The sequence below is a fragment of the Rhinocladiella mackenziei genome, assembly GCF_000835555.1.
Source record: "Rhinocladiella mackenziei CBS 650.93 unplaced genomic scaffold supercont1.5, whole genome shotgun sequence".
NCBI lineage: Eukaryota > Fungi > Ascomycota > Eurotiomycetes > Chaetothyriales > Herpotrichiellaceae > Rhinocladiella > Rhinocladiella mackenziei.
The window spans coordinates 2,232,671-2,255,380 of record NW_013550600.1 but is presented as its reverse complement, the minus strand read 5'-3'; the positions used below and the strand labels follow the sequence as shown (position 1 = coordinate 2,255,380).

Here is a 22,710-nt window from a genome sequence, read left to right as displayed (position 1 = left end):
TCTATCTAATTATCAAGCACCAGAATGCTTCTGTCGAACGGAGCGAGGTGCGGATAGAAGAGGTGAAAACTCGTGTGTAGATTGCAACTATGGATGGAGGGGGAAGCCCCCTATATAGGCTAGAATAGGGGCTCTTGGTACTAGGCACCAGCCGTCTGACAGCTTCCATGGCTGATTTGTCAAGGTTTCATATCATATCACAGCGAGTGTCTCAACAGTTGTTACACTCCGCTACTGCCTATCGTTGCCTGTTGCCTAGAATCACTCCTGGGAGGACTAGGTGGATGTAAATATTAATTATTTGTTAGCAGTAGCTAAATCTACTGTAGTTGATTTTATTAGCAGACCATATTGGAACTAATCTAGTTACATACCGCAGCTTGCGCCTCGTTCAGATAGATTCAATCAATCAATCCTCTCTCGGTCCTACAAAGGGTGATCAATCGAGCTTGTTTGGGTGGTCCACAGACTGGATCCGGTGGTCGAAGGGGGGATTTCATCGGATCCAATCCACGGAGTTGGGAGGGCGGCCCCGGGGAGGGGCCACGTGATTCCGGAAAAATGTTGATCCGATTGGCGACCGGGGGGATTTCATCGGATCCAATCCGTGGACGTCGAGGCTCGCTCGGTTACGAGGGATGTCGAGTGTGATTCGTAGAGTTATTTTAGGTGGTCCATAGACTGGATCCGATGGGCCCCAGGGGGCTGTCACGGGACCATGTGCCAAGGATTACGTAATTAGGAGTTCTTCAGCACTTTCTGCGTAGCATTCTATCTTGACTCTCTTCGTGCTACGTCTTGTACCCAGAACTCGATGCTAGCTAGAATACATTGATTGTATCCTTGACCCCGAACCCTTAAAGGGGCGAGGGGCACACGGTCTACAGACTGGATCCGATGGCGAAGGCCCCCGGAAAATGGTTAATCCGGTCCATAAACGAGACGAGACGAGCGCTTGGCAAGACTCTCACTACTAATGAGACTAAGACGAGACGAGCTAGGGTTTTGCCCGAGCTCGACTAGTCTCGCTCAGTTTCGGCTCGTCTCGGCTTGTTGAGAAGCCTGACCAGAAGTCGTGGTGTTGTTTTCAGGGTGGTCGAGAACAGGTAAATAGTCACTAAGAACGGTAGAGGAAGGATGAACGATTGGAGTTCGGGTAAAAGTGTAGTAGATACGGCAAAGAGTGCGAAAGTACCGCCCTAAAGAAAGCTTTAGAACGATTTATTAAGGAGGATAATTTCGGGGAGGACGAGTTGGCTATCTGGTAAACATGCTCTAGGGGAGTAGGCGGCGAAAGTGTAGTTGCACTGCCAACTGCTTTGCAAGAGGACCATTAGGGGGTTCTCCGCGCAAAATTGGAGGGGTGGTGTAAAAGGACTCCGTAGTCCCCAGCATCCCAGATGGACCCCATTGTCTAAAGTTGACGAATGACGGTTGGAAAATTATGGTGGACAAGATAGGCAGTCCCCTAGAGCGGGAGACGATGAAGGGGTGGAACACGATTGTATACGCCCCGATCGAGGATTCTGTGCTAGAGATGGTCGCTGCCAATTTCTCGGCTAAGTATGGAGTCCCAGGTATTGTTTAAAGTGTGTGATACGTCAATCAGCGTCCTGTCCTATTTACGAACCAACTCAATGGTGATCACAATTCAACCATATCACGACAAACCACTCTTAGGCATGCAGCCTCGTCAACAGCAGAGCGATCTCCCTTACAGCTCATGGAGGCCATACCTCTTCCTGAACAGCTCCTCGCATCGCCACCGTAGTTCTTCGCCAACAAGGTTCTCCATCGCGATCAACGATGGTTTCCATGTGACAAGGCACTGGATGGAGCCATCTTCCCCTAGATAGACATCTTCAATGTCCGCCACCTTGCCAATCACTTTACCCTTACCGGAATTAGGGCCAATGAAAGTGAGTCTGTTTCTTCCGGTATGGGTTCAACAGTGTCTGAGACAGCTTGGCCTCGAACTTCTCCTGTGCCTCTCTGGTCTCTCTTGCCTTCCACGTCTCCTTCGTTGCGCAGTGACGCCGTTTGCGGGTAGCGTTATCGTCGGAGAGAACTGCGGGTTGGGTACATGGCCGAATTCGTTTTCGATTCGGTGCTCCTTGGGTGTCAGCGCTAGCATCAGGTCGAGTAGCCTGATGCGTGACCATGGAAGGCGTCGATGGCGGAGGTCCTGTAACGGTACTAGTACTTTCTGTTATACTACATGTCAGAACCAGGATGAGACTTAACAGCGCCGATATAGAACTCACCCGTGCGACAGTCGCTAGCCGATGTGGAAATACACTGGGACTAATATCCTCGGTCTGTGTCTTTTGTCCATCGCTCTCCTGTCTAGATTGGAATGTGGTCCCATTCTCGATCTCTTCCTTTGACAAGTAGTTACAGCCAACATCACCGCTTACGGCCTCTGCAAGTTGCTCCATGTCCGCGGCGCCGTCGACCGCAGCACGGACAGGGCGTGGGATAGAGCGTGCTGTGACGTCACGATCCGGACAGTCACGTAATGTCGTAACCGTGTTCTGCTTCCGCCTAGCCATGCCGAAGGTCTCCTCAAATTCGGCAAAGACATCGTGGATTTGGCCAATAGATGCTGGTGCATCTGAACCTATGCCACTTTCACTACGCTCATTACCGCCATTGCCTCTGGTGAGGGTACAAGTGTGGAAAGCGTTGTCCTTGTGTGATTTGTTGCTTCCTCCTTTCTCGTCGCGTACAGGGTCACGCGTGTTGTACTTCGCTAGACTGTCTGAAGTATCCTTTCCATCCTCTGTGTCTGGCTCGGCAAATCCTCCAGACAAAGTTAGCGAGGGGGAGAGTCCCCTGTGGGTTATCGGGTCCGTGACTTCGAAGGTGGGTTTTTCGTCGTCAGAGGCAGCAGCGTCGGGGATATCAACTGACTGGTCATCGTCCAGCACAGTCGGCTTGTCTGGAGATATATGTCAGTATACAGCGGGGGTCATGCGATCTCCATTACTCACCTTGACTGGCACCGAGCTGAACGCTTGTGGCTGCCGTGGCGGCAGGATTGCCACTATCCTCACTATCACCCCCGTGACAACTCTCCTTGCTAGTCCTATCAATAGGGACGGGCGATGTGGAAGCCTTGGAGCTGAGGTCGTCACTCCTAAACCTGGTGTCGCTCCGCTGAAGGATATCCGCGAGCGACGAAGGTCACTGGAGTGGTCGTAGTCAATGTCGTTGTCATGGTCGCATTCTTTGCAATTTTCAAACTTGTCCCTGTCGGTCGTCCTGCTGCGGGCTCCGGCAATTCGGATGCCGCGTTTATCGGGATCATGACCAGTTGGGTCCAAAATTCCTCGCGCCACCAGACATTCTCGAGCGGCGTCCTGGCCAAAGGCAGTCAAATCGACGAAATCCGCATTACCAGCAGGCACCGCCTGTTGAGGAGATTTTGAGCTTTGTCCGCTCGACACCTAACTGGGGAGGCCGATTGTAGGAGAATTGCTGAAGGTGTGACTCCCGAGAGACGGTGCGTTTTCCCAGGGTTGATACGCGATGAAAATCGCCATGATTGGAGCGCACTGTTCCGAGAAGTGCGAAGCAGAAGAATAGGTTTGACGGTAGAGAATAGCGAGGGACCGGCGCCATTGAAATAGACATTCAGCACTGCCCAACGCCCTCCGCGCTTTCCCTTGCCTCACAGGGCGCAGTTCCAAGTCTTCCACAAATGCCGAGTTTGAACCCTGGCCTGCCAAAGGTTCCTCTGTTGGTGTTTCCAGTCCTCGTGAGACGGTTAGAGGGAAGATCGTCACGACAACGAAGTGGAACGGGTCATGTCACCGAAACATCATGAGACAAGGGGCTGCCGTTATCCTGAGGGTGGGATTGACCCCGGCGATAGTGGTCACGAGAATGAGGGGACAATATGGGGCGTTGGCCCGTTCTCAAGGATGTGCCCTCTGGACCGAGACAGCCCCCTCTTCAGTTGTTCTTCGATGACATTGCAGTCTTCTTAGAGACTGGTGACCAACTTCACAAGTACACGCCCGCCCGCTATTGGGATCGGCCGCAACGGAGAATCAACATCTGGATTCTGTCCGAACGAAATCGTGCCTTGCGAGTCTCACTTTTCTCCTTCATAGTGCCGTTCGCAAGAAGCCCTTGGGGAACCACTGTACATCATTCAGCTCAAACGAGACAGCAGTTAAGAATCCAGTTGCAACATGCTAACATGTCCCTGTCGCCGGATGGCAACTCTTTCGTTCGGAACCGCTGAGGGCCGAAATGGAAGACTCAGCCCCCTCAGCGTTGCAATTTCGAGGCGGAGCGCAGGCAGCTGTGCACCTGCACACTGCCGATCACCTTGTGCGGCATTTTCGTAATTGGATGCACCGGGTGGGCACTCAGCTTTGCTGCGCTGCCTGTGCCAAAAGACCCGCTGCGTGCTGTCACCTTCCATGTCTTGCTTCACCAAGTGGAGATGTAGTATCCCTGCCCCGACGATACAGCATGGAGAGTTGAGTGCCTACCACGGCGTCCCCGGAAGGATGTTCGATTTGCTGTTGTCGATGATCTCGCAGGGTCTTTGCAGGTCTGTAACAAGCGCTAGAGGGGAGCCCATTACTCGGATTCACCTTCGCAAGGTTGCACACGGAGACTTGCCGATGCCGAAACACATATTCTTAGGACCCTTGTCAAGGCGTGGATGCCGGGCGGAGTCAGCTAAGCCTGCACGATGTGTGGCCAGCGAACTCAAATGTGCCATCGAGGGATTAGGCGCATGAGGGGCCGAAACGGGTCCCCCTCGGAAAGTGTAGAAGGAGCTGCGAAAGATCGAGGGTTGAGAGGCTGATCGAGGCGTACTCGAAGGCAGACTTTGAAGGAGCCGGAAAGGAGAATCGAGGGGAGCCCAATGCGGTAGGGGGAGAATTTTGGAGGAGCCGGGGGAAGAATCGACGATGGGGGCCCTGATGCGGCAAGGGGGGGAATTTAGGCGGTGTCGATGTGAAGCAGGACAGGGTGCGTCAGGGCGAATGGAGGTGAGAGAAGGGAAAAAACAAGTTGGAAGAGAGTGAGAGAGGGATGGGGATGGGAGACGAGGTTCTTATAGCGGTCAAAAGCGGCAGCGCGCCCAGCCCACGACCATACCCGAAACGGCCGGACCGCCTAAACCGAAGGCGGATTTCCCGGCAACAACTTTACGAGTACCTTGGCCTGATCACGACTCACTATCCCCACACCTTCACCATCACTTGATATTGTAATGTCGTTGCCGGGAAATCTGCCTCTGGTTTAGGTGGCCTATCCGTTCTTGATATCGCTATAAGAACCACTCTCCCATCCTGGGTCCCCTGGCATTTCTGCCCTGCCTCACATGATCAGCCGGCGCCCTGTATTCTCAGGTCTCCTTCCTGTCCGCCCTTCCGCGGCCCTCTAGACCCTTAGGAAATCTATGGCTCTTGTCCTGAATAAGCTCTTAAGTGAACCCTCGGCAAGGATGGTACTTCCGTTACCCCAAACAAGCCATTAGAAAACCTGGGAAAGTGATGACACTTCCGTTGTCCTGTATGCTGTACAACAGCGCAGCATATAGCCCGACCCACCATTAGCCGTTGCTAGTCCCACAATGTGTCCCCCCGATCCTGCCATAACCCTTGCGATCTCTCTACTTAAGGCCCCCCCAGAAGAAATCCGCCCAGGCCGCAAGATCCGCGTCATTAAACACGACGTCCCCTTCTGGCGGTACAGCGGCTCGGAGGACGATTTCGTCAAATTCGAGAATCAGAGGCGCTCCAGCAACGTCATAGGCTGAGTCAGTGTCTGGCTGAACGGTGACAATTGGCTGACCGATGATATTCGACTGAGCAGTAGGACCTAGTTGTGGAGTGGGATTTTGGGTGATAGTAAGTTCTTGAACTTTTGTCGGAATTGGAGCGTTGGGATTTGGGTGGCTTCTGGTAGCTGGTCTATATGCGGTAGGCGGAGAAGAGCACCACTTTTCGACCATTAGCGTCTTCTGTGCTTGATTAATTGAGATGATGATGACAATCTTGACATCTCCTTCAGCGTTGACAATCCACCATGCTGCGTCATGTCGAAGGCGAGGGAGTGTTTCAGAGAGTCCAGACTCAAAAACAATTGTTGGCCAGTCAGATTCCCTTTCCCGGCCCGGGAGGGGGGCAGAATCCCATATCACCCTCTTTAGAGGAATTAGGGAGTTTGTACGTTGTTCCGCCAACAGGACATATGCACTTTTCTGGGAGGCCCATTCTGGAAAATATGCGATCAAGTTTCAGGGACAGTGTGAGGTGCGCTCCTTGGTGTTCCTTTGAGGGCATCAACTTGATAACCAATAGATTGCTATCCGCGTAATGGCTCATCCGAGTATGCTTCCCTATGTTGGCGCGCTGATGGTCAATCTTTTCAAGGTGGCCTTTTGTGACACCCCTGAAAACAAGGTACTGCTGATTCGTGTGGCCGTCCATCAACGCAGCGGACTGCGAGTGGACACGTTCTTTTAGATCTCGGATCCCTTTGTACGGATAGATACGAGCGTCTCCTAATCCCCCTAAAGGCGACATCTCCGGTGCTGAACTCTCCACTGCCCCATCGCTGGGTCCGCAGATTGCATTCATGTTGAAGTCCGAAGGGCAGAAGACGCAATGTTGAAGGAGCAGAAAAGCTGGTAGAGGAATCAGGCAGGGAAAGTTGTTGATGAATCAGACGTGTACTGAGGCGAGAGGTGGATGCACTGAGGTAGGAGAGATTATGAACGCTTAAGTAGCCCTTCAGTAGAGAGAGGCATAGGTGAAAGCAGATGTATAAGTGTTGAACAGCTGGACAGTAGCAAGTGGCCCTTTACTGGGAAAGGGGGTTATCGCTCCTATGTAGGGTCAGTCAACGTGTATAAATATCAGCAACCTGGCAGGACCAGTTGCTGGAGAACAGAGCATTCAATCCATATTCTCTTGGCATTCATTGTTTGACAATAAGTGTTGACCTATGAGATGGTTGCCTGCTAGGCTGCAGCACAGGCAACAACACTAAGGGATACTGTGTAGACAGATATATATATATATGGGCTCCATCCTGCACTCGTTAGGAGAGCCAGAGCGTTCATTCTGTTGAACAGGGCATTGAAACACTGGTAGGAGGTTTCATAGACGACGACGTTGCTGACAGTTACTCTGCGCGATGACGAGGTATTCGCATGTCTATAAAGAAACCCTCAACAGCTCAACAAGTAAATAGAGAACAGAGCACTCAAGTTGCACAAGAAGTGTCACTCTCCCGAGGCTGTGAGACTTGGCGTGCCAGCCAAGCGCTCACGTGAGAATGAAGGCGCGGGAAGAGCGGATGGTCTTGGCATCTAGGGAAGAAGAACTCCAAAAGCGGCGGCAGGTTTCCCTGCCACCTGCGTTGTGTTGTAGTAATACAAACTCGGATTTACTCCGGCTAATCATTTTCAAGGAGGTTAGGCCATGGTAGACGAATGCGCAATACGGAAAAAGGGGTACGGGGGTACATAGTAGGGCACGTGACCAAGTGACAAGGTCACTGATTTTGCGGAGGAATTTCGAAGGGGTCCAGGGGGCCGTTCAGACTATATAGTAATCGAAGCATGGACGATACGTACATCCTTTTCAAGGGTCTTTACGAGCCTTTGGCGCCACTGAATATCGCCTAGATTTAGACACCTTGTGCGGGTTAAGCCCATAGGGGACTAGCTAATTTGCTCCGTGCTCGTTGTTCCGGCCCTGAATGGGTGGTCTACAGACTGGATCCGATCGGTGGATCACGTCGATATCGAAGATATCGACTTCTATCGAGTAGGGTGGCCCCCGGGCCGCATGGTCCACGGATTGGATCCGATGGCGGTGGTGTTTCATCGGATCTGATCCATGAACCATGTCGAGTGCGATCAATAGAGCTTGTCAGGGTGGTCCATAGACTGGATCCGATGCGTAGGTATCGACATCTATCGAGTAGGGTCCCCCGGGGGGCCATGTGGTCCACGGATTGGATCCAGTGGCGGTGGCCTTCGTCCTCACGTGATTAGTCGACGCGACAGTCTTGGCGTAATCACGCGCCGTGCAACGCCAAGCTACAACCAGGTAAATCCCGAATCAAAATTGAAGTTTATATTTTATTCCGCCAAATTTACCTCCAGAATGACACCAATCGTGGTTGACCTATCAAGGACGTTAACCGAGTGGTAAAACACTCGGCTTTCAGTCGAACCGATAGAATTGAAGGGCCTTTCCTTTTTTTTTTTTTTTAAGAATTTTGAGCTGCTAGTCCCTCGGTTAACTTATTCGACTAACCTAGTTAACTTTAGTTGAATAACTGAGAACACCGGTGTCGAACCCAACGCCCATGACTCCATGGGGGGGGTCTGCGAGAGCCAGAGCGACTCCGATCTGTTGTTGGTCGAGAGAAGGAGAACCTCCCACAGTTATCGCGTCCGTGGCCCAGTCACCAGCTCGCTGTCACCAGGTGCTGCATAGGTCTGGCAAGAACTGTGTTAGCTGTGGCCGGCCTTGACACATTCTTCGATGATTTGCCGGTCTGCTGAGGCCATGAACGGACGGGGACGTACAGTATTGAAACCACCTTGGTCAATCACGGTATAGGTGCTTGAACCAGTCGGGTCAAAGCTTCCATCGTCGCATTTGCCTTTCTTGCAAAGGCTGCTTGAAGCGGCTGGGACCATAGGTCAGAAGAGCCAGTGTCGAGAGTGACGGCAAGATCCTGCGGGGGCGTTCCAATGGTGATATTGACCAAGTATTCGAGCTTGTTGGTGTTCTGAGTCAAGGTGGCATCCACATCGCCATTCGAGTCTTGTCGGCGCATGAGACGGCTATCGAATGGAGAGCTCCTATGGACGTCAATTTTGAGGTATCCTGGTGAAGCGAGGCATGTAGTTACTAGTACTGCAATTGCAGCTCCGGTGAGAAGATACATGACGATATTCGTGGCGTCGCAGACGGTTAGGATCAGTCGCCACCGAGAATGAAAGAGATGTGAGAGGGAGCGAGGAGGACCTGAAGGAGGGTTAAACATGTACTGGAACGAGACAAATACGACTCAATGTCGTTTGTTGTCGCACACAAGCCAAAGGGAGACGGGGAAATGTGTAAATCGGTAATGTGAGAGGATAGGCATAGAGAGTGTGTGTGAGACAGCAGCTGAACTGTTTGTTTCTTTCTTGACCACGTCACCCTGCACAAATTTACAATACATTGTGGGGTGATCTGGCGTCGGACTGGTCGGAGGATGCAGTAGATTGGAAGATCCGTCGACAACTTGAGGTCCTGAAACTCTCTGCCTTGCTTAGCGTCAATTATCCACTCCAGGTTTGGAGTACGGAGCAGCTTGGAAAAGGAATTCTTTCGACAGGTCCGGGTTGCTTCGGGTTCTGTCTGCTTGACCCAAGTCACCAGGCGAAATGTATTCCATCGTCGTGGTGGCTATTCTCTGTCCGGCTGGCAACCCAGATTGAAAGCGAATGAATCAACTCTGATCTTTCGGAGCTGAGGAATGGCCAAACTGCCGTTGGGACCAGAACCTGGAGCCTGATCTTTCTCAGTGGAGTCGAGGAGGGCCAAGCTGCCAAAATAAGAACCTTGATGAGACTTGGCTACTTGCGTCTCATAGCCAAAGAATGATTAGCCTAGAATATAGCTTGTACTTAAAACGTGTAGCTAGTCGACTGGCGGCAAAAGGTCCAGATTCCAATTTTCAAGAAAGCCCAGTCAATGCGAAGGTCATTCGTAGACCGTGTATGAAAATCAAGGATACGAACCAGACCACCCACGAATGCAATGTTACAGGCATAACCAAATTTCCTTTCCAGATACTCCACATCAAATACATTTTCGCATTTACCTTGACTAACACTCCCCCACCCAGTATTTCGTTCTTGATCAATCTCAGCTGCCAAATTCTCCAACATCGTATGCATCCTGCTAGGAGGATTTGTCCTTCTTGCTCTCCGTGCTTGACCGGCGGAAAACCAACTCGTCACGGCCCCAGACAGCCACGGCCGCAGTGCCACATGGACCCAGGACGGCCGTGATGATGGCAATCTTGATGGACCCAATGACGATCTGAATAGGCGAGGACTTCTCATATTTGGCTGCGACACGCAGGGTTAGGCCCCATAGTAGTGTAGAGGCAGCCCCGACAACTATATCCCATTGCAGAAACCATAACGCACCATCGGCCAGCACTGTGACACGATGTGGTCCAAACGGCACAACGGGGATGAAAATCCTGTGGGGCTGTAGTTGAGGCAGATATGTTGAGCTGAACAGGACTGGAAACGCATAGGCTAATAGTGACAAACTCAACGCAGTAAGATGAGATCCAGTCGATGACATGATGGCAAACACATAAGCTTGTCGCAGATACTTGATGGTCTTTGCTTTCTTGTCGCTTTCGGTCAACGTCGACGCTCTTTGATCAAGGGTCATAGCAAGAGTTGACAAGACGAATTGGGTGATTCCGATCCAAATCGGCCAGCCTTGTTGGATACCTGTCCAAGTTTGCTTGGTTTCAAACGACACCACTGTCGGCGCCGGAAGGCACATGAGAAGTGACGGAAGACCAAATCCGACAAGGATGCTGATGGGAGCAATGGCAAGTTTGACGGGCACACCCACAGTAAGCTGATGGTCTTTGGGATCAACCGCGGTCGGGGAAAGCCATAAATGTAGGGCAAACCAAAGTGGTGCAACACATGCATAACCAATGATTGCCACCCCGAGACCCAACAAAGTCGTGCTGCAGGCGGTCAGCCAATGTCCATTTCATGGTGACACGAGGCTGAAACCTTACGCTGTGAGGAGAAATTTCCCCTGATTGCCGGCTCTCAGACCTTCAATTGTGATCAAGACCCAGGCGGCAAGGACCTGGCCTCCAAGGTCAAGGAAGGACAGGGAAACGTCGGCCCGATTGCCGTCTATGGCGGTATAAAAAAAGCTGACCAACACTGTCAACTGCTTGTCCACCACCCCAATGCCCGTGTACGTCTGTTTCATAGGTGCCGGCGTACGACCTGGTATGACAGCTCCAGGCTCCGTCTGACGACCTAGGATCTCAAGAAGGCCATTTTGATACGGAAAGCCCCACAGAGTCCAGAAGCCGGCGACGGACAAGAGAATTAATAGGACTTTAAGCGTAGTGGGCGCCATGAGAAAGTTGTTAGATACTGAGGTCTAGGGACTGTACAAATTTGGTCCAGATAAATGGTAGTCGAAAAATGACAATGAAACGCGCCAAGAGAAACAGAAAAGAGGCTGACCAGAAGAGAAGGAATAGATGACTTGATATAGAAAGCCAAACAGATAGGAGCCTGAATGCCAGGGCTTAGCTGACAGGATCTCATCAAAGGGCCAAGCGTCAAACGCCAACCAAATCCAAGGAGTCTGACGGCGGTGTCTACCGCAGCCTTCCGTGCCCTTCACCCCCATTTTTCTCTAGGCCACGAGATTGCTCTTGGCGTTCTCTTTGCCACTTAGCCGAAATGAACCTGAGCAGGAAAGATGGGGAGCACAGAGAAGCACAGATACCAATCTGGCAACTTCACCTTTGTCCCAATGCTCTGCGCTAACGCTAGTCCGCACCTCACTTCGGTCGACGTGAACGGCACCGCAAAATGGGCTGATGCGGTGCAGACAAATATGCGGTAAATTTTGGCAGGCATGCTGATTGCTTTTCCCTCTGATACGCGAAGTTTCATCCGCGAACATGTCCAAGCGGAAGCGCGAAGACGACACCGAAAACGGTGAGCCGGGCATTCAGGACCGAGCCCTTCGAATCCAGACATCAAGACTCAAAACAAAACTGGACCAGGGATTCAAGAGCTTACACTCTGCTCTCAAACTTGCACGTGGATTTGAACGACAGAAGCTCGGCCGCCGTCAAAAGAACGCCAACAATGAACCCCACACTCTTTTACGACTTCGAGAGGAAGTCATTGTGCTCAAGCAACTGCCACTTGATCAAACAGCGAGGAACTACCTCATGAAGCAGCTAGTCAAAACGAAACGCATCAAGGAACATCCAATATTTTCAAGCGCGTATGGCTCGGGCCCTGTCTTTGTGCCGGCCAAGTCCAGTGCGGAGGCCAATGTAATTGGCCGGTTGTTCAACTCGGCGCCTGTGAAGCAAGTTATGCCAACTATCATGGCGACCATATTTTCAGTGCTGAGAATCCCTCAAGTTGCATCTCGGAACTCGGTTCGGAAAGATGCGCTCATGGATGGAATGAACAAAGAGGGGCTAGATTCGAACGGAGACGAATTCAATGGGTTTTCGAGGGATGATCCTGCAGACAAAGTCGTCGAGAATCCTAAACAGCCCCCAGCGTCAGATTTTGAAGAGGATGAACTTCTCGATAACCCCGCACGGGATCGACTGGCTTCCTCAGAGAGTGAATCTGACGATGAAGACTCTGGCCAGGGTAGTCATAGTCGTCTTGCCGGTCAGGATCTTTCTATCTCACCCAGTCCAAGCGAAGCATCCGATCGGCAAGAAATTTCCGGGATTAAAAGCCTCGAGAAGACCGCACCGAGAACAGTATTTCTACCGTCATTGAGCCTTGGAGGATACTACTCTGGATCAGAGTCTGAGGATATTGACACAAATAAATATCGAGGATCCGCGCAGCCGAAAGTCCGCAAGAATCGCCGCGGACAACGAGCTCGACAGAAACTCGCAGAAATGAAGTATGGGGAGAACGCGAAACATCTTGAAAAGAAGAAGGACCAGAATGTAAAGAGTGCGGAGTGGGATTCCAGGAGAGGTGCCATAAGTGGACGAGATCATACCAAGGGACGCTTTCGGAAGGGACCACCTAATCGGGGATTGCCCAACGGTTCAACCTCCAACCCAACCAGGCCATCAAGGACAACCCCAAAGCAAAATGCAAGAGATGATCCAGGATCTTTACATCCTTCCTGGGAAGCGGCGAAGAAAAGGAAGACGCAGGACCAAAGCCAGGCCAAGTTCGCGGGAAAGCGAATAACCTTTGACTGAGGAGATACCGATTATGAAAGCCTTGCAATGACTAATTGTACTGTCAAGCCTAATTGCCCTACACCTGGTGGACAACATGACCAAAATTCCATTACAGCATTCCCTCTCGCGATGACAACCAAGGAGTCATTTATTGCCCGCCGCCATGGAGACAACAGCACGCCATTCATATTGACACCCCTGCAGGCAGAACCTTTGAGCACCACTCAGTGATGACTGGATGGATGAAGGGGCGCTTGAAGTCGCCGTCTCGTGTTGGTCACAGGTCACACATGTATCAATCTTGCCCACAAGACCAGCTCAATACGGTACAGGTTGAGTTGATGAGTTGAGTTCTCGATGGAGTACACGAGATGTTTCGAGGAAGAGAAAGAGTTCTTGGAAAGAGAACCCGGCAATATGTTCGACCTCACCCGACGACGCCGCTTTTAAACCACCACTTCCCACGGTCGCGCTCCCACTCACCCTCCCACTCACCCTTTGACGACGGTGCGCTCTTTAGCCTGTGGGGCCGCGTCTCAACTTAGAAAACTAAAGGATCCAAAAATGGCCGCGACGATTTCGATTCGGTGGTCATCCCTTCCAATGAGACCGTCTACCTCGCTCACCGGTCGAGGAGTCCTCAAGAATACCGGTTCGCAAAACACCACCGGGGGTTTTCTGCCGACTAGTTCTGCACTCTCCCCCTCCAAAGGAGGCCTCTCACATCTGCATCATCCTTCTTCTCCTTCGTCCAGGCCCTCCTCAGGATGGAGATCTGCCGTGCCGATGTAAAGTGGGCCATAGCCAACGCCAAAGGCTACCGCTATGGAGCACACAGAGAGACAGATCAGGTCCGTGACCAAGGGAAGTACGCCGAGAAAACGAAGAAGAATCACAACGCGACACTCGAGCGCTACCTGCCGTAGGACATCACTTTCATTTTCATCCCCTCTCCCCTTCAGAGATTCATTCGCTGACCTGCTCCCCTAGATGGCATCTCGGTAGATTGCGATATGACGCCGTCCAGTGTGAGCAGCCGATTCACCTCGACCCCGATTCTCCTCTTTTATCTCCCCCATGTGAATTGGCCACGTTGGACATCAACGACAAAGGATCCGATCTCGACCCAACTGATGACCCTCTTCTCCTGGATGACACATCAACTCACATTGCCGACAGCGACAGCAATGCCCTTCCAGTTTATTCGCTCGCCTCCCCCGTCGGATTCGGCGATGGGAGGAAGCGACTACAGTGGCGAGACAGTGGTCGCCAGTGAGACTTCCGGCTCAACCACTCCATCGCTGTTGAAGGGGTCTCCAGCGCCGCCGCTGGATGCCTCTGACATTCACCAGGATCCATCAGCTAGTTCAGGAGGGACTCAGATCCGTCTTCGAGTTGATCCTGTGAGGCTCAAAAATCATCCTGCGCCTTACCCGTTCCGAGCCGAAGCCGAATCCAGGTCGCAAGCCGGGTCGCAAACGAGCCGACAAGCACGTGGGCAAAGATGGACGCAAGAAGGTGGGCAAGAAAGTAGGCAAGCAGGTGAACAAGCGAGCTGGCAAGCAAGCGGGCAAGCAACAGAGCAGACGGGTGGGCAACCGATCTAGCAAACGGCCCTAGCGGTGCAGCCAGGATATGCTGAGGCGGTCTATGGAGACTGTATATTATACCTTAGGGACGAGCTTGTTTCCCGGGTAGTCGATGCAATGCCGACAATGCTCCCTCTACCTCCCTCTCTGAGCGACTTATCCTCTTCGTGAGTCGGCGAGCCTGTGAGGAAAGTCGCACGTTCTCTGCGTCACGTAGGTCTCGCTTTAATTGATCTGATTTCTCCTCCGCAAGCCGGTATGCATCTGCGTCTGCTCGAGCCTTTTCCTTGTGACGGGAGAGTTCGTCAGTTAGTCTCGCGTTCTCTTCTTGCAGGCATTTGATCCTCGAAGTGAAGCTGATCGCCGATGTTGATGCCTGTTGACGAAATGTGAGCTGCCTTGATTGCCCTGATGTTCGCCAATTTGGTATTACGGTCGAGAGCCACTTCTTTCTGGGTATTTTGGGTTTGCAACCGGTCACTTGGCGATTCCTGAGCTTGTGGCAACCGCGAAAGCTGCGCCTGGTGGGCGTGCACTTGGTCCACACCTCTGCCAAATACGAGGCGCAGCGTCCTGGAGAGCTCTCCACTGGATCTGGCGACAAGAATCACTTCCTCAAGCCCCTTCAGATTGGTGGGCGTACGAAGCAGAATGGTCTCATTGAATCGTCGCCTGGCATTCAACACCACAGGCGGTAGTTGTTGGGCCGAGAGAAGATTGATTGATTGAATCTATCTGAGCGAGGCGCAAGCTAGAAGGCCACGAAGGCTGCGGTGCACGTGACTAAGCTAGTCCCAATGTGGACTGCCAACAGTACCGACGTGCCCACCTCGACTGGGGGTAGAAGGACGGAGAAATCGGAGCTGATCGCGGCCGAGATGCCGGACAAACGTAGATCCGAGCTTCTCGTCAAAAGCAGCGTCGACAGTTATGGCTAAAAATCTTGGTCACAGAGAAGCATGTCTAGGCCTGACTGCGTCGGGAGGAATATAATGCACCTCCTACCTTTGACCCTTCAGAGTTCTATCGACCAGTTCTGATCTCAGGTTTTTCGACGCCCGCCTTCTGTGAGTGGCCCGGCATATGGTTTGTGTCAACAAGACGACGAACTAGACGGACGCAATTCATATCGAGTACTCATCCTTCGCCGTAATCCGCGTCTCCCATTCCACGCCATATACTAGTATTTTAAAACGCACTTTAGTATTCTACTCAAATAAAGGAACTCTTTCCGTGCAAAACAGATTTACCCTGGGCGGAGCATTGCCCTAAAGTCCCTTGATCCTGCAAGATTCTTCTGTCACTCCACAAATTCCGGCCGACGATCATGTCCGATCCTCGCCCTACAGGTCCAGTGAGACGACGTTCATCCTTTGCCTATGATCCTGCCCGAGACACTTTCAAAGAGCTTCCAGATACTATAGCTGAAGATGCTATTGCCGAGGAAGACCCAATTTCGTCTGCTCGTGTGATCTCAAGTCCAGCAAACAAAAGAACACCGGATGAGAGTCGGAAGCGGAGACGATCAGTTTCGCTCGAAAGAGAAACCAAAGATGGATCACAGGAGAAAGACAGTGGCCAGCGGGATTCTCCAAGCGCAAAGAAACTACGAACGTCGGTTTCGCCTTCACGACAGGAGAAACAATCACCGAAGCCTTCAACGAACGGAGCTCGTCAGGCCAAACCCATACCAAAAACACCCGCAGACCTGCCACGAATACCTCGAAAACCAAGAGAAGAAGGCGAGATTTCTACTTCGCGTCCGGTTCCAGCAGCGTACAGTCGACGACCCGAGCCAGACGACCGACATCCAAACGGCAACTTCCATCGAAGATCCCAGTCCCCGCGCCATCGGTCTCCTTGGAACATCTACCACCGCCGATCTCCACCTCGAGAACGTCGCAGGTCACCTTCGCCGATTCGTGACTCCCCGCCTCGTGAAATCATTCGTCCAGGTGGTGCCCGAGGCCGGGGTCGTAACGTCCTAGCCGAACAACAACGTCTCGCTGCTGAACGAGAGCAGAAGAACGCAGCCTTACACGCCCAACACCACCGCGGTGTCCAAGAAGTCTCCAATCAGTTCTACAACGCACGACCCGAGTGGGTGAAAGAGCGGGGACGAGACTGGCGTCGGAATGAATCCCAAATCAAAGGTCTGCGCAGCTACAACAACTGGGTCAAATCGTGTCTCATTCACAAATTCAGCCCCGAGGAAAAGCAGGAGGTAGAAGAGTTGGGATGGGGTGAGGAAGCGAAGGAACCCGAGGAACAGAAGCCTCTTCTCGTCCTTGATATCGGTTGTGGTAAAGGCGGTGATTTAGGGAAATGGCAACTCGCTCCTCAAACCGTGGGACTCTACGTTGGTCTCGACCCGGCCGAGACCAGCATTCAGCAAGCACGTGAACGGCATCGACAAATGCGGGCCGGTCGCCGCCCCATCTTTGACGCTCGTTTCGTGCCACAAGATTGTTTTGGGGCCTGGATCGGCGACGTGGGAATTGTTCGAGAAGTTGGGATCGATCCAAATGCCGGCGATGGGCAGCCGAGCCGCTGGGGGGGTGGTGGATTCGACGTGGTAGCATCTATGTTCACCATGCACTATGCATTCGAGTCAGAAGAAAAGGCGAAGATGATGTTACGCAATGTCGCCGGGAGTTTGAAGAAAGGAGGCCGATTCATCGGAGTCGTACCCAACAGCGATGTCTGCGCAGAGAAGATCCGGGCATGGTTCGCCAGCAGGAAGGGAAAAGATGCCGCGAATGGCGCTTCAATGCCTCCCTCCAACCTGGCAGACCATGAAGAAGGTGAGGCAAACGAAGAAGAAGGCCCATCTTGGGGCAACTCACTGTACAAAGTCCGCTTCCCAATCGACTCTCTCCGTCCGCTACAGCCCGACGGATCCTTTCGCCCGCCCTTCTCCTGGAAATACACATACTGGATGGCCGAAGCCGTCGATGTCCCTGAATTCGTCGTCCCCTGGGAAGCCTTCCGTGCCATCGCCGAGTCGTACAATCTCGAGCAACGATACCGCAAACCGTTCCTGGATATTTGGGACGCGGAGCAGGGGAATCGAGAATTAATGTCTGTCGCAGTCCGCATGGGTGTGACTAAGTACGAGGGCGGAGATCTCAATTTGACTCCTGAGGAGATGGAGGCTGCTGGGTTCTATCATGCTTTTTGCTTCGTTAAAGTGTAGATACAGACCTTGGTTACTGTCATGGCGGGAGCGAGTGGGACCGGGCAGCTGGCTGAATGGAGAGATTCATGTCTTCTCTTTCCTCAAACTTAGTCTGTAGTTGATTCTCGAGCCGTTTGCAAGACCAAATCGTGTTTTCGCAATATGGATTGGAGAACCCGCGTGACCTATCCCTGTGTTATGAGAGCAATAACACCGTCCATCCATCAATCTATCTGATTCCCCATCCACGATGGACGATTTTTATCTATTCCGCAGGTTCCCAAACACAGCAAGCACCGAAATCCTGCGCCTTGCAGCCGTTCGCATCTGGTGGTATCTGAGAGCGGTGTCCATTCATAAATTTATCCATCAACAACATTGACCGGCTAACCGGCCGTGGCCTCCTTGATACGCGGGTCCGCTACTTTGGCAATCTGCCTGACAAAGTCTTGCCTGTTACGCTCCTCCAGGGCCCCGGGCTTCCAGTACTCGTATTCGATCCATTCGCCCTCTTTCATCTGCGCCTCGACCGCCTCGTGGAACCGCGCCCCGAGTTCCGGCTGCAGAGGGACCACGCCCGTTTCCTCGCAGTACGTCTCCCAGAGCGCGAGCAGGTCCTGCAGAATCTCCGGGTGTTGGGTAGCCAGATCCTCGGTTTCGCCGGGATCTTTCGACAGGTCGTACAGTTGCCAGGCAGACGTCCCCTTGGGGTAAGGGATGAAGTCGGCTTTCCACGGGCCTTTGCGGATTGCGGCGCGGCCGCAGAGTTCCCATCCAAAGGCCTCGTTGGGGTCGTGGATGAGTTGGGTCTCTCCTTTCAGCCAGGATGACATGTCCTTTCCACGCATGGGGACGACCTGGCGGCCCTTCCATTCTGGACTGGGGTGTTTGATACCGCTCAGTGCCAGGAGCGTCGGCGCAATGTCCATGACAGTGGCGAAGGTTTCGCTTATTTCTCCTTTTCGGCCTTGGTGGATTGGGGGATAGCGAATGACGCACGGAACGCGAACACCGCCTTCGGTGGTGTATGCTTTATACAGTCGGCTAGGGGCCGTTGCGGCCTGAGCCCATCGAGGACCATACCATACAAAACTATCCTTGCTGCCGATATTGCCGAGGGAATTGTCGTAGTACTTGCCGATATGGGCCATCAACTCGCCGGCAACCATGGGATATGCTTCATATGCTGCTCCCTCAGCACCGTTGTCGGAGAAGAACATGACATAGGTGTTGTCCAGCTCGCCAATTTTCTCGAGGTAATCGGTCACTCGACCGATATTGTGGTCGAGACACTCGACCATCCCTGCATATGCTTCCATTGCCGCACAGGAGGCCCTTTGGTGGAAATCATCCATCTCATCCCACCCTTGGACTTCGTCTGCGACAACTGGGTGGGGTTTGACATCGTGGGGTATCATGCCCAATTCAACTAGTTTCTTCAATCGTGCCTGACGGAGCGCTTCCGGCCCATCTTTATAGACGCCTCGATAGTGCTCAATGTACTCTTTGGGTGCTTGCAGAGGCCAATGGGGGGCAGAAAAGGGATAGTATGCAAAGAATGGTTTGGGGGAGAGTTCCTTGTCCTCTCTCCATTCCTCCAGGTATTTCAGCATTCGGTCTCCATAGCCATTACTGGAGTACCAGCCCTCGGGGAGATCCTGGACATAGTGGTCATCCTCCATGTGCAAAGCAATGACGCTCTTTTCCAAGAATTTGGGAAAGTCCGCCTCTGGTCTCCAATCGTAGTGATTTGAACATGCAGGTAACAACGCCAAACTTCGGTCAAAACCACGCGCGTGGGGGCTTCTTTCCTTGGTAAGACCGAGATGCCATTTCCCGCTCATGATAGTATGGTATCCTCCGTCTTTCAATATTTCGGGCAGTGACGCCACCCTCGAGTTCAAGTAACCTTCATAACCCGGCATGCCTCTCTGAGGAGCGGTGGAATACTTGCTCCCCTTGGGGAAATTCTGTCCGCTGAAATCGGTCCATTCGATCAAATTGCCGAGACCGGCGATATGATGGTCTGTTCCAGTGAGTATCATCGCTCTTGTAGGGGAACAGGCGGCTGCAGCATGGAAACCAGTGAGACGAATTCCATCGTTTGCCAGTTTGTCAATGTTTGGGGTACGAATCTCTGAGCCGAAACAGCCAGCATCAGAAAAGCCCATATCATCCGCCACAATGATGAGAAAATTGGGTCGTTTGGAGGCCATGGCGGATTGCGATTTTGTGAGTGATGGTATTGCTATTGCGGTAGACTGTCAGGGAGGAGGAGAAACCTGAGAAACCTGTAACGCCCAAAAAGGAAAAAGACAGAGCAGGAGAGGAAAAGTTTGCATCGTCAGGTGAGAGGCTTCGATGTCGGAGCATTGATCCCACAAGGGGGTCGGTCAAGTCCATGGCCAGGGGGAATGGGCGGTGGATGTGAAGCCGCAGGTTGCAGGTCGCGTGCAGGACTCCACTGCGGCGAGAACTGGTCGTTCAGTGCTACCGAGTTTAGGGACCAGGAGCAGTGTGCGGGGGTAAGTGCCTGGCAAGCCTCGGCCAAATCTGGGGAAGTTCCAGCGCCCGTCCGCATTCAAGATGTCGTGCCTGCAGTCATTATGAAGGCTTTTGAGCGTCGTCGAGAATGATTAAGTAGATGAGTTGAAGGCAGAGCCTCCTCTATCAAAAGGACGATACTCGATATCGGAGACGGATTATCAATGAATCCGGGCTTGGCAAGCTTGTATGGACGTCAACTGGAGATTCATATCGATGGCGTGCTTCTCTCTCTCACTTCCATCACCACCAGCCAATCTTCCTTTCTTCTCCCTTCCATGTGCTTGTCCATTGCTTATTCCTCAAGCCACAGACCAGGAACCCCGTACCCCGGGAACAATCCTAATACCCACCCAGCCCGAGGCTGCCTCATCCAAAGATACTCCGGTGCCAGTCACTCGTGAGGGATCTACATCAAAGTCCTACCGCTTCCAGACCCAACCTCTCTTTCCCCGCACATATGGTGTGATCGCCTGACCACTTCTTGTCTGCAATAACCTTGATCCAACTCGAAAGGACGTCCGCTTCGGCTGTAACCACCCCTGGGAACGGCAGGGTAGCATCACGGACCGTTACATAAATCAGCCATGGCCTCTTCCGCTAGATATCATCTCCTCCAGCAAGGCGAGTCGTCCGAAACTTCTCCGGCATATCAACCTCCTGCCGAACAGGAAATAATCATGGGCAAGAAACTCGGCCTTTTCAGAGCCTGCTACGTCGTCGCGCTATGTTCAATCGGTTCCTTCTTGTTCGCGTATGACACTGGCATTGTCGGAGGGGTCTTGACCCTGAAAAGCTTTCAGAATGACTTCCGCTATACTAAAGCCGAGAAGACCCAAGTCAATTCGAATTGCGTCTCCATTCTTCAAGCCGGTGCCTTCTTTGGTTGCTTCTTCATATGGCCTCTAACCGCCTGGCTGGGCCGTCGATGGGGCTTTATCATTGCCTCGGCTGTCTTCTGCGTTGGCGCCATTATGCAAGTCGTCAATACTCATTCAATCGGCGTCTTCTATGCTGGTCGCGTCATCTCCGGTCTAGGAACCGGTGCAGCGACCGTCCTCGTTCCCATGTTTTCGGCAGAAATGGCTCCCAAGGAAATCCGAGGCAAACTGGGCTCTTGCTTCCAACTCTTCTTCGCCACCGGAGTCTGTGTCAGTTACTGGGTCGACTACGCGGCTGAAGCAGGCATCTCAAGCGACTCATCAACTCAATGGCAAGTCCCAGTGGGGCTCCAACTGGTCCCAGGTGCTCTGCTTGGACTGGGCATGCTTCTGGTTAAGGAATCTGTTCGGTGGCTTGCCAGAAAGGGTCGCAACGAAGAAGCCTACGCATCTCTTCTCTGGGTCCGAGGCGGTGTCGACAGCCCCGAGATCCGGGCCGAGTTCTCAGAAATCCTCTCGGGCGTGGAACTGGAACTCCGCGAATCTGAAGGGCTGACGTGGAAAGAACTCCTCCTCCCATCTAACAGACTCAGAATGATCATCGCCATCACTATTCAACTTTGTCAACAATTGACCGGTAACACCTCCCTCGCCTACTATGCCCCTCAAATTTTTGCCACCATCGGTGCTGGAAACAAGACGCTCTTCATTACTGGCTTCTTTGGAATTGTGAAGATCGTAGGTGTGTTGGTCTTCCAGATCTTCGTCGTCGAACGCATCGGCCGCAAGATCCCATTCATGGGAGGTGCCTTCGCCATGGGCAGTTTCATGCTCATCATTGCATTGATCGTGGCCACGCATCCACCGAAACCGTCCGCTACGGGAATCACTTCATTCGGAGCTGCGGGTATTGCCATGGTCTATCTTGAAGCTTTCTCCTTCAATATGTCTTGGGGTCCTCTTCCATGGTTGTACATTGGAGAAATATTCCCCAACCGTATTCGTGAGATCGGTGTTGCCACCGGCGCAGCCAGTCAATGGTTGTTTAATTTTGTCATGAGCCAGATCACCCCTCATGCCATTGACAATATCGGATGGAGGACATTCCTCATGTTCGCCATCTTCAACTATGCCATTATTTTCTACAGCTATTTCGTGCTGAGGGAGACCAAGGGCAAGAGTTTGGAAGAGATGGAAGTCGTCTTTGGCACTGTCGAAAGACTGCCTACCAAAGATGATGACGAAGTCGAGTCCCAGGCTGCTCAGGACCGCCCCAATGAAATTCATGAGACTGTCAAATAACATCTGAGAATCAAACAGGGGAAGGCGATTTAAGACATTCGTATCTAGGACATGTACGAAGCAACATGACGAAGAACGCGTCATTCTTTAGGTTCATCAAGAAGAATCACACCAAATTTCCAAGATACCAAACAAAAGTGCATTGTAGATGTTCCAGTCCTCTCTCACGTGACATCGCGAATGACTCAAATCTCATGAACTAAACGCAACCACGACT

The 22,710-nt window shown here is 52.3% G+C and overlaps 8 protein-coding genes across 8 annotated transcripts; 4 read left to right on the top strand and 4 right to left on the bottom strand.

Annotated features, from left to right (window-relative positions):
• Positions 1 to 1,904: 1,904 nt before the first annotated feature.
• Z518_07293 (uncharacterized protein) lies at positions 1,905 to 3,624 on the bottom strand (the record flags this gene model as incomplete). The annotated part of the gene is made up of 4 exons (XM_013415422.1): positions 1,905 to 2,941; positions 2,994 to 3,078; positions 3,146 to 3,362; positions 3,401 to 3,624. 4 exons carry the CDS (start codon positions 3,622 to 3,624, stop codon positions 1,905 to 1,907), a joined length of 1,563 nt encoding a protein of 520 aa, XP_013270876.1.
• A 4,974-nt stretch (positions 3,625 to 8,598) lies between these two features.
• Z518_07292 (uncharacterized protein) lies at positions 8,599 to 8,940 on the bottom strand (the record flags this gene model as incomplete). The annotated part of the gene is made up of 1 exon (XM_013415421.1): positions 8,599 to 8,940. The coding sequence occupies one exon, from the start codon at positions 8,938 to 8,940 to the stop codon at positions 8,599 to 8,601; it is 342 nt and encodes a 113-aa protein (XP_013270875.1).
• A 1,004-nt stretch (positions 8,941 to 9,944) lies between these two features.
• On the bottom strand, positions 9,945 to 11,171 carry Z518_07291 (uncharacterized protein; the record flags this gene model as incomplete). The annotated part of the gene is made up of 2 exons (XM_013415420.1): positions 9,945 to 10,761; positions 10,816 to 11,171. 2 exons carry the CDS (start codon positions 11,169 to 11,171, stop codon positions 9,945 to 9,947), a joined length of 1,173 nt encoding a protein of 390 aa, XP_013270874.1.
• Positions 11,172 to 11,727: 556 nt separating this feature from the next.
• On the top strand, positions 11,728 to 13,017 carry Z518_07290 (uncharacterized protein; the record flags this gene model as incomplete). The annotated part of the gene is made up of 1 exon (XM_013415419.1): positions 11,728 to 13,017. One exon carries the CDS (start codon positions 11,728 to 11,730, stop codon positions 13,015 to 13,017), a length of 1,290 nt encoding a protein of 429 aa, XP_013270873.1.
• A 749-nt stretch (positions 13,018 to 13,766) lies between these two features.
• On the top strand, positions 13,767 to 14,275 carry Z518_07289 (uncharacterized protein; the record flags this gene model as incomplete). Its single annotated transcript, XM_013415418.1, has 2 exons — positions 13,767 to 13,921; positions 13,990 to 14,275. 2 exons carry the CDS (start codon positions 13,767 to 13,769, stop codon positions 14,273 to 14,275), a joined length of 441 nt encoding a protein of 146 aa, XP_013270872.1.
• A 1,640-nt stretch (positions 14,276 to 15,915) lies between these two features.
• Z518_07288 (uncharacterized protein) lies at positions 15,916 to 17,784 on the top strand (the record flags this gene model as incomplete). Its single annotated transcript, XM_013415417.1, has 1 exon — positions 15,916 to 17,784. The coding sequence occupies one exon, from the start codon at positions 15,916 to 15,918 to the stop codon at positions 17,782 to 17,784; it is 1,869 nt and encodes a 622-aa protein (XP_013270871.1).
• A 368-nt stretch (positions 17,785 to 18,152) lies between these two features.
• Positions 18,153 to 19,982, bottom strand: Z518_07287 (uncharacterized protein; the record flags this gene model as incomplete). Its single annotated transcript, XM_013415416.1, has 1 exon — positions 18,153 to 19,982. One exon carries the CDS (start codon positions 19,980 to 19,982, stop codon positions 18,153 to 18,155), a length of 1,830 nt encoding a protein of 609 aa, XP_013270870.1.
• Positions 19,983 to 20,897: 915 nt separating this feature from the next.
• Positions 20,898 to 22,493, top strand: Z518_07286 (uncharacterized protein; the record flags this gene model as incomplete). The annotated part of the gene is made up of 1 exon (XM_013415415.1): positions 20,898 to 22,493. One exon carries the CDS (start codon positions 20,898 to 20,900, stop codon positions 22,491 to 22,493), a length of 1,596 nt encoding a protein of 531 aa, XP_013270869.1.
• Positions 22,494 to 22,710: the final 217 nt, after the last annotated feature.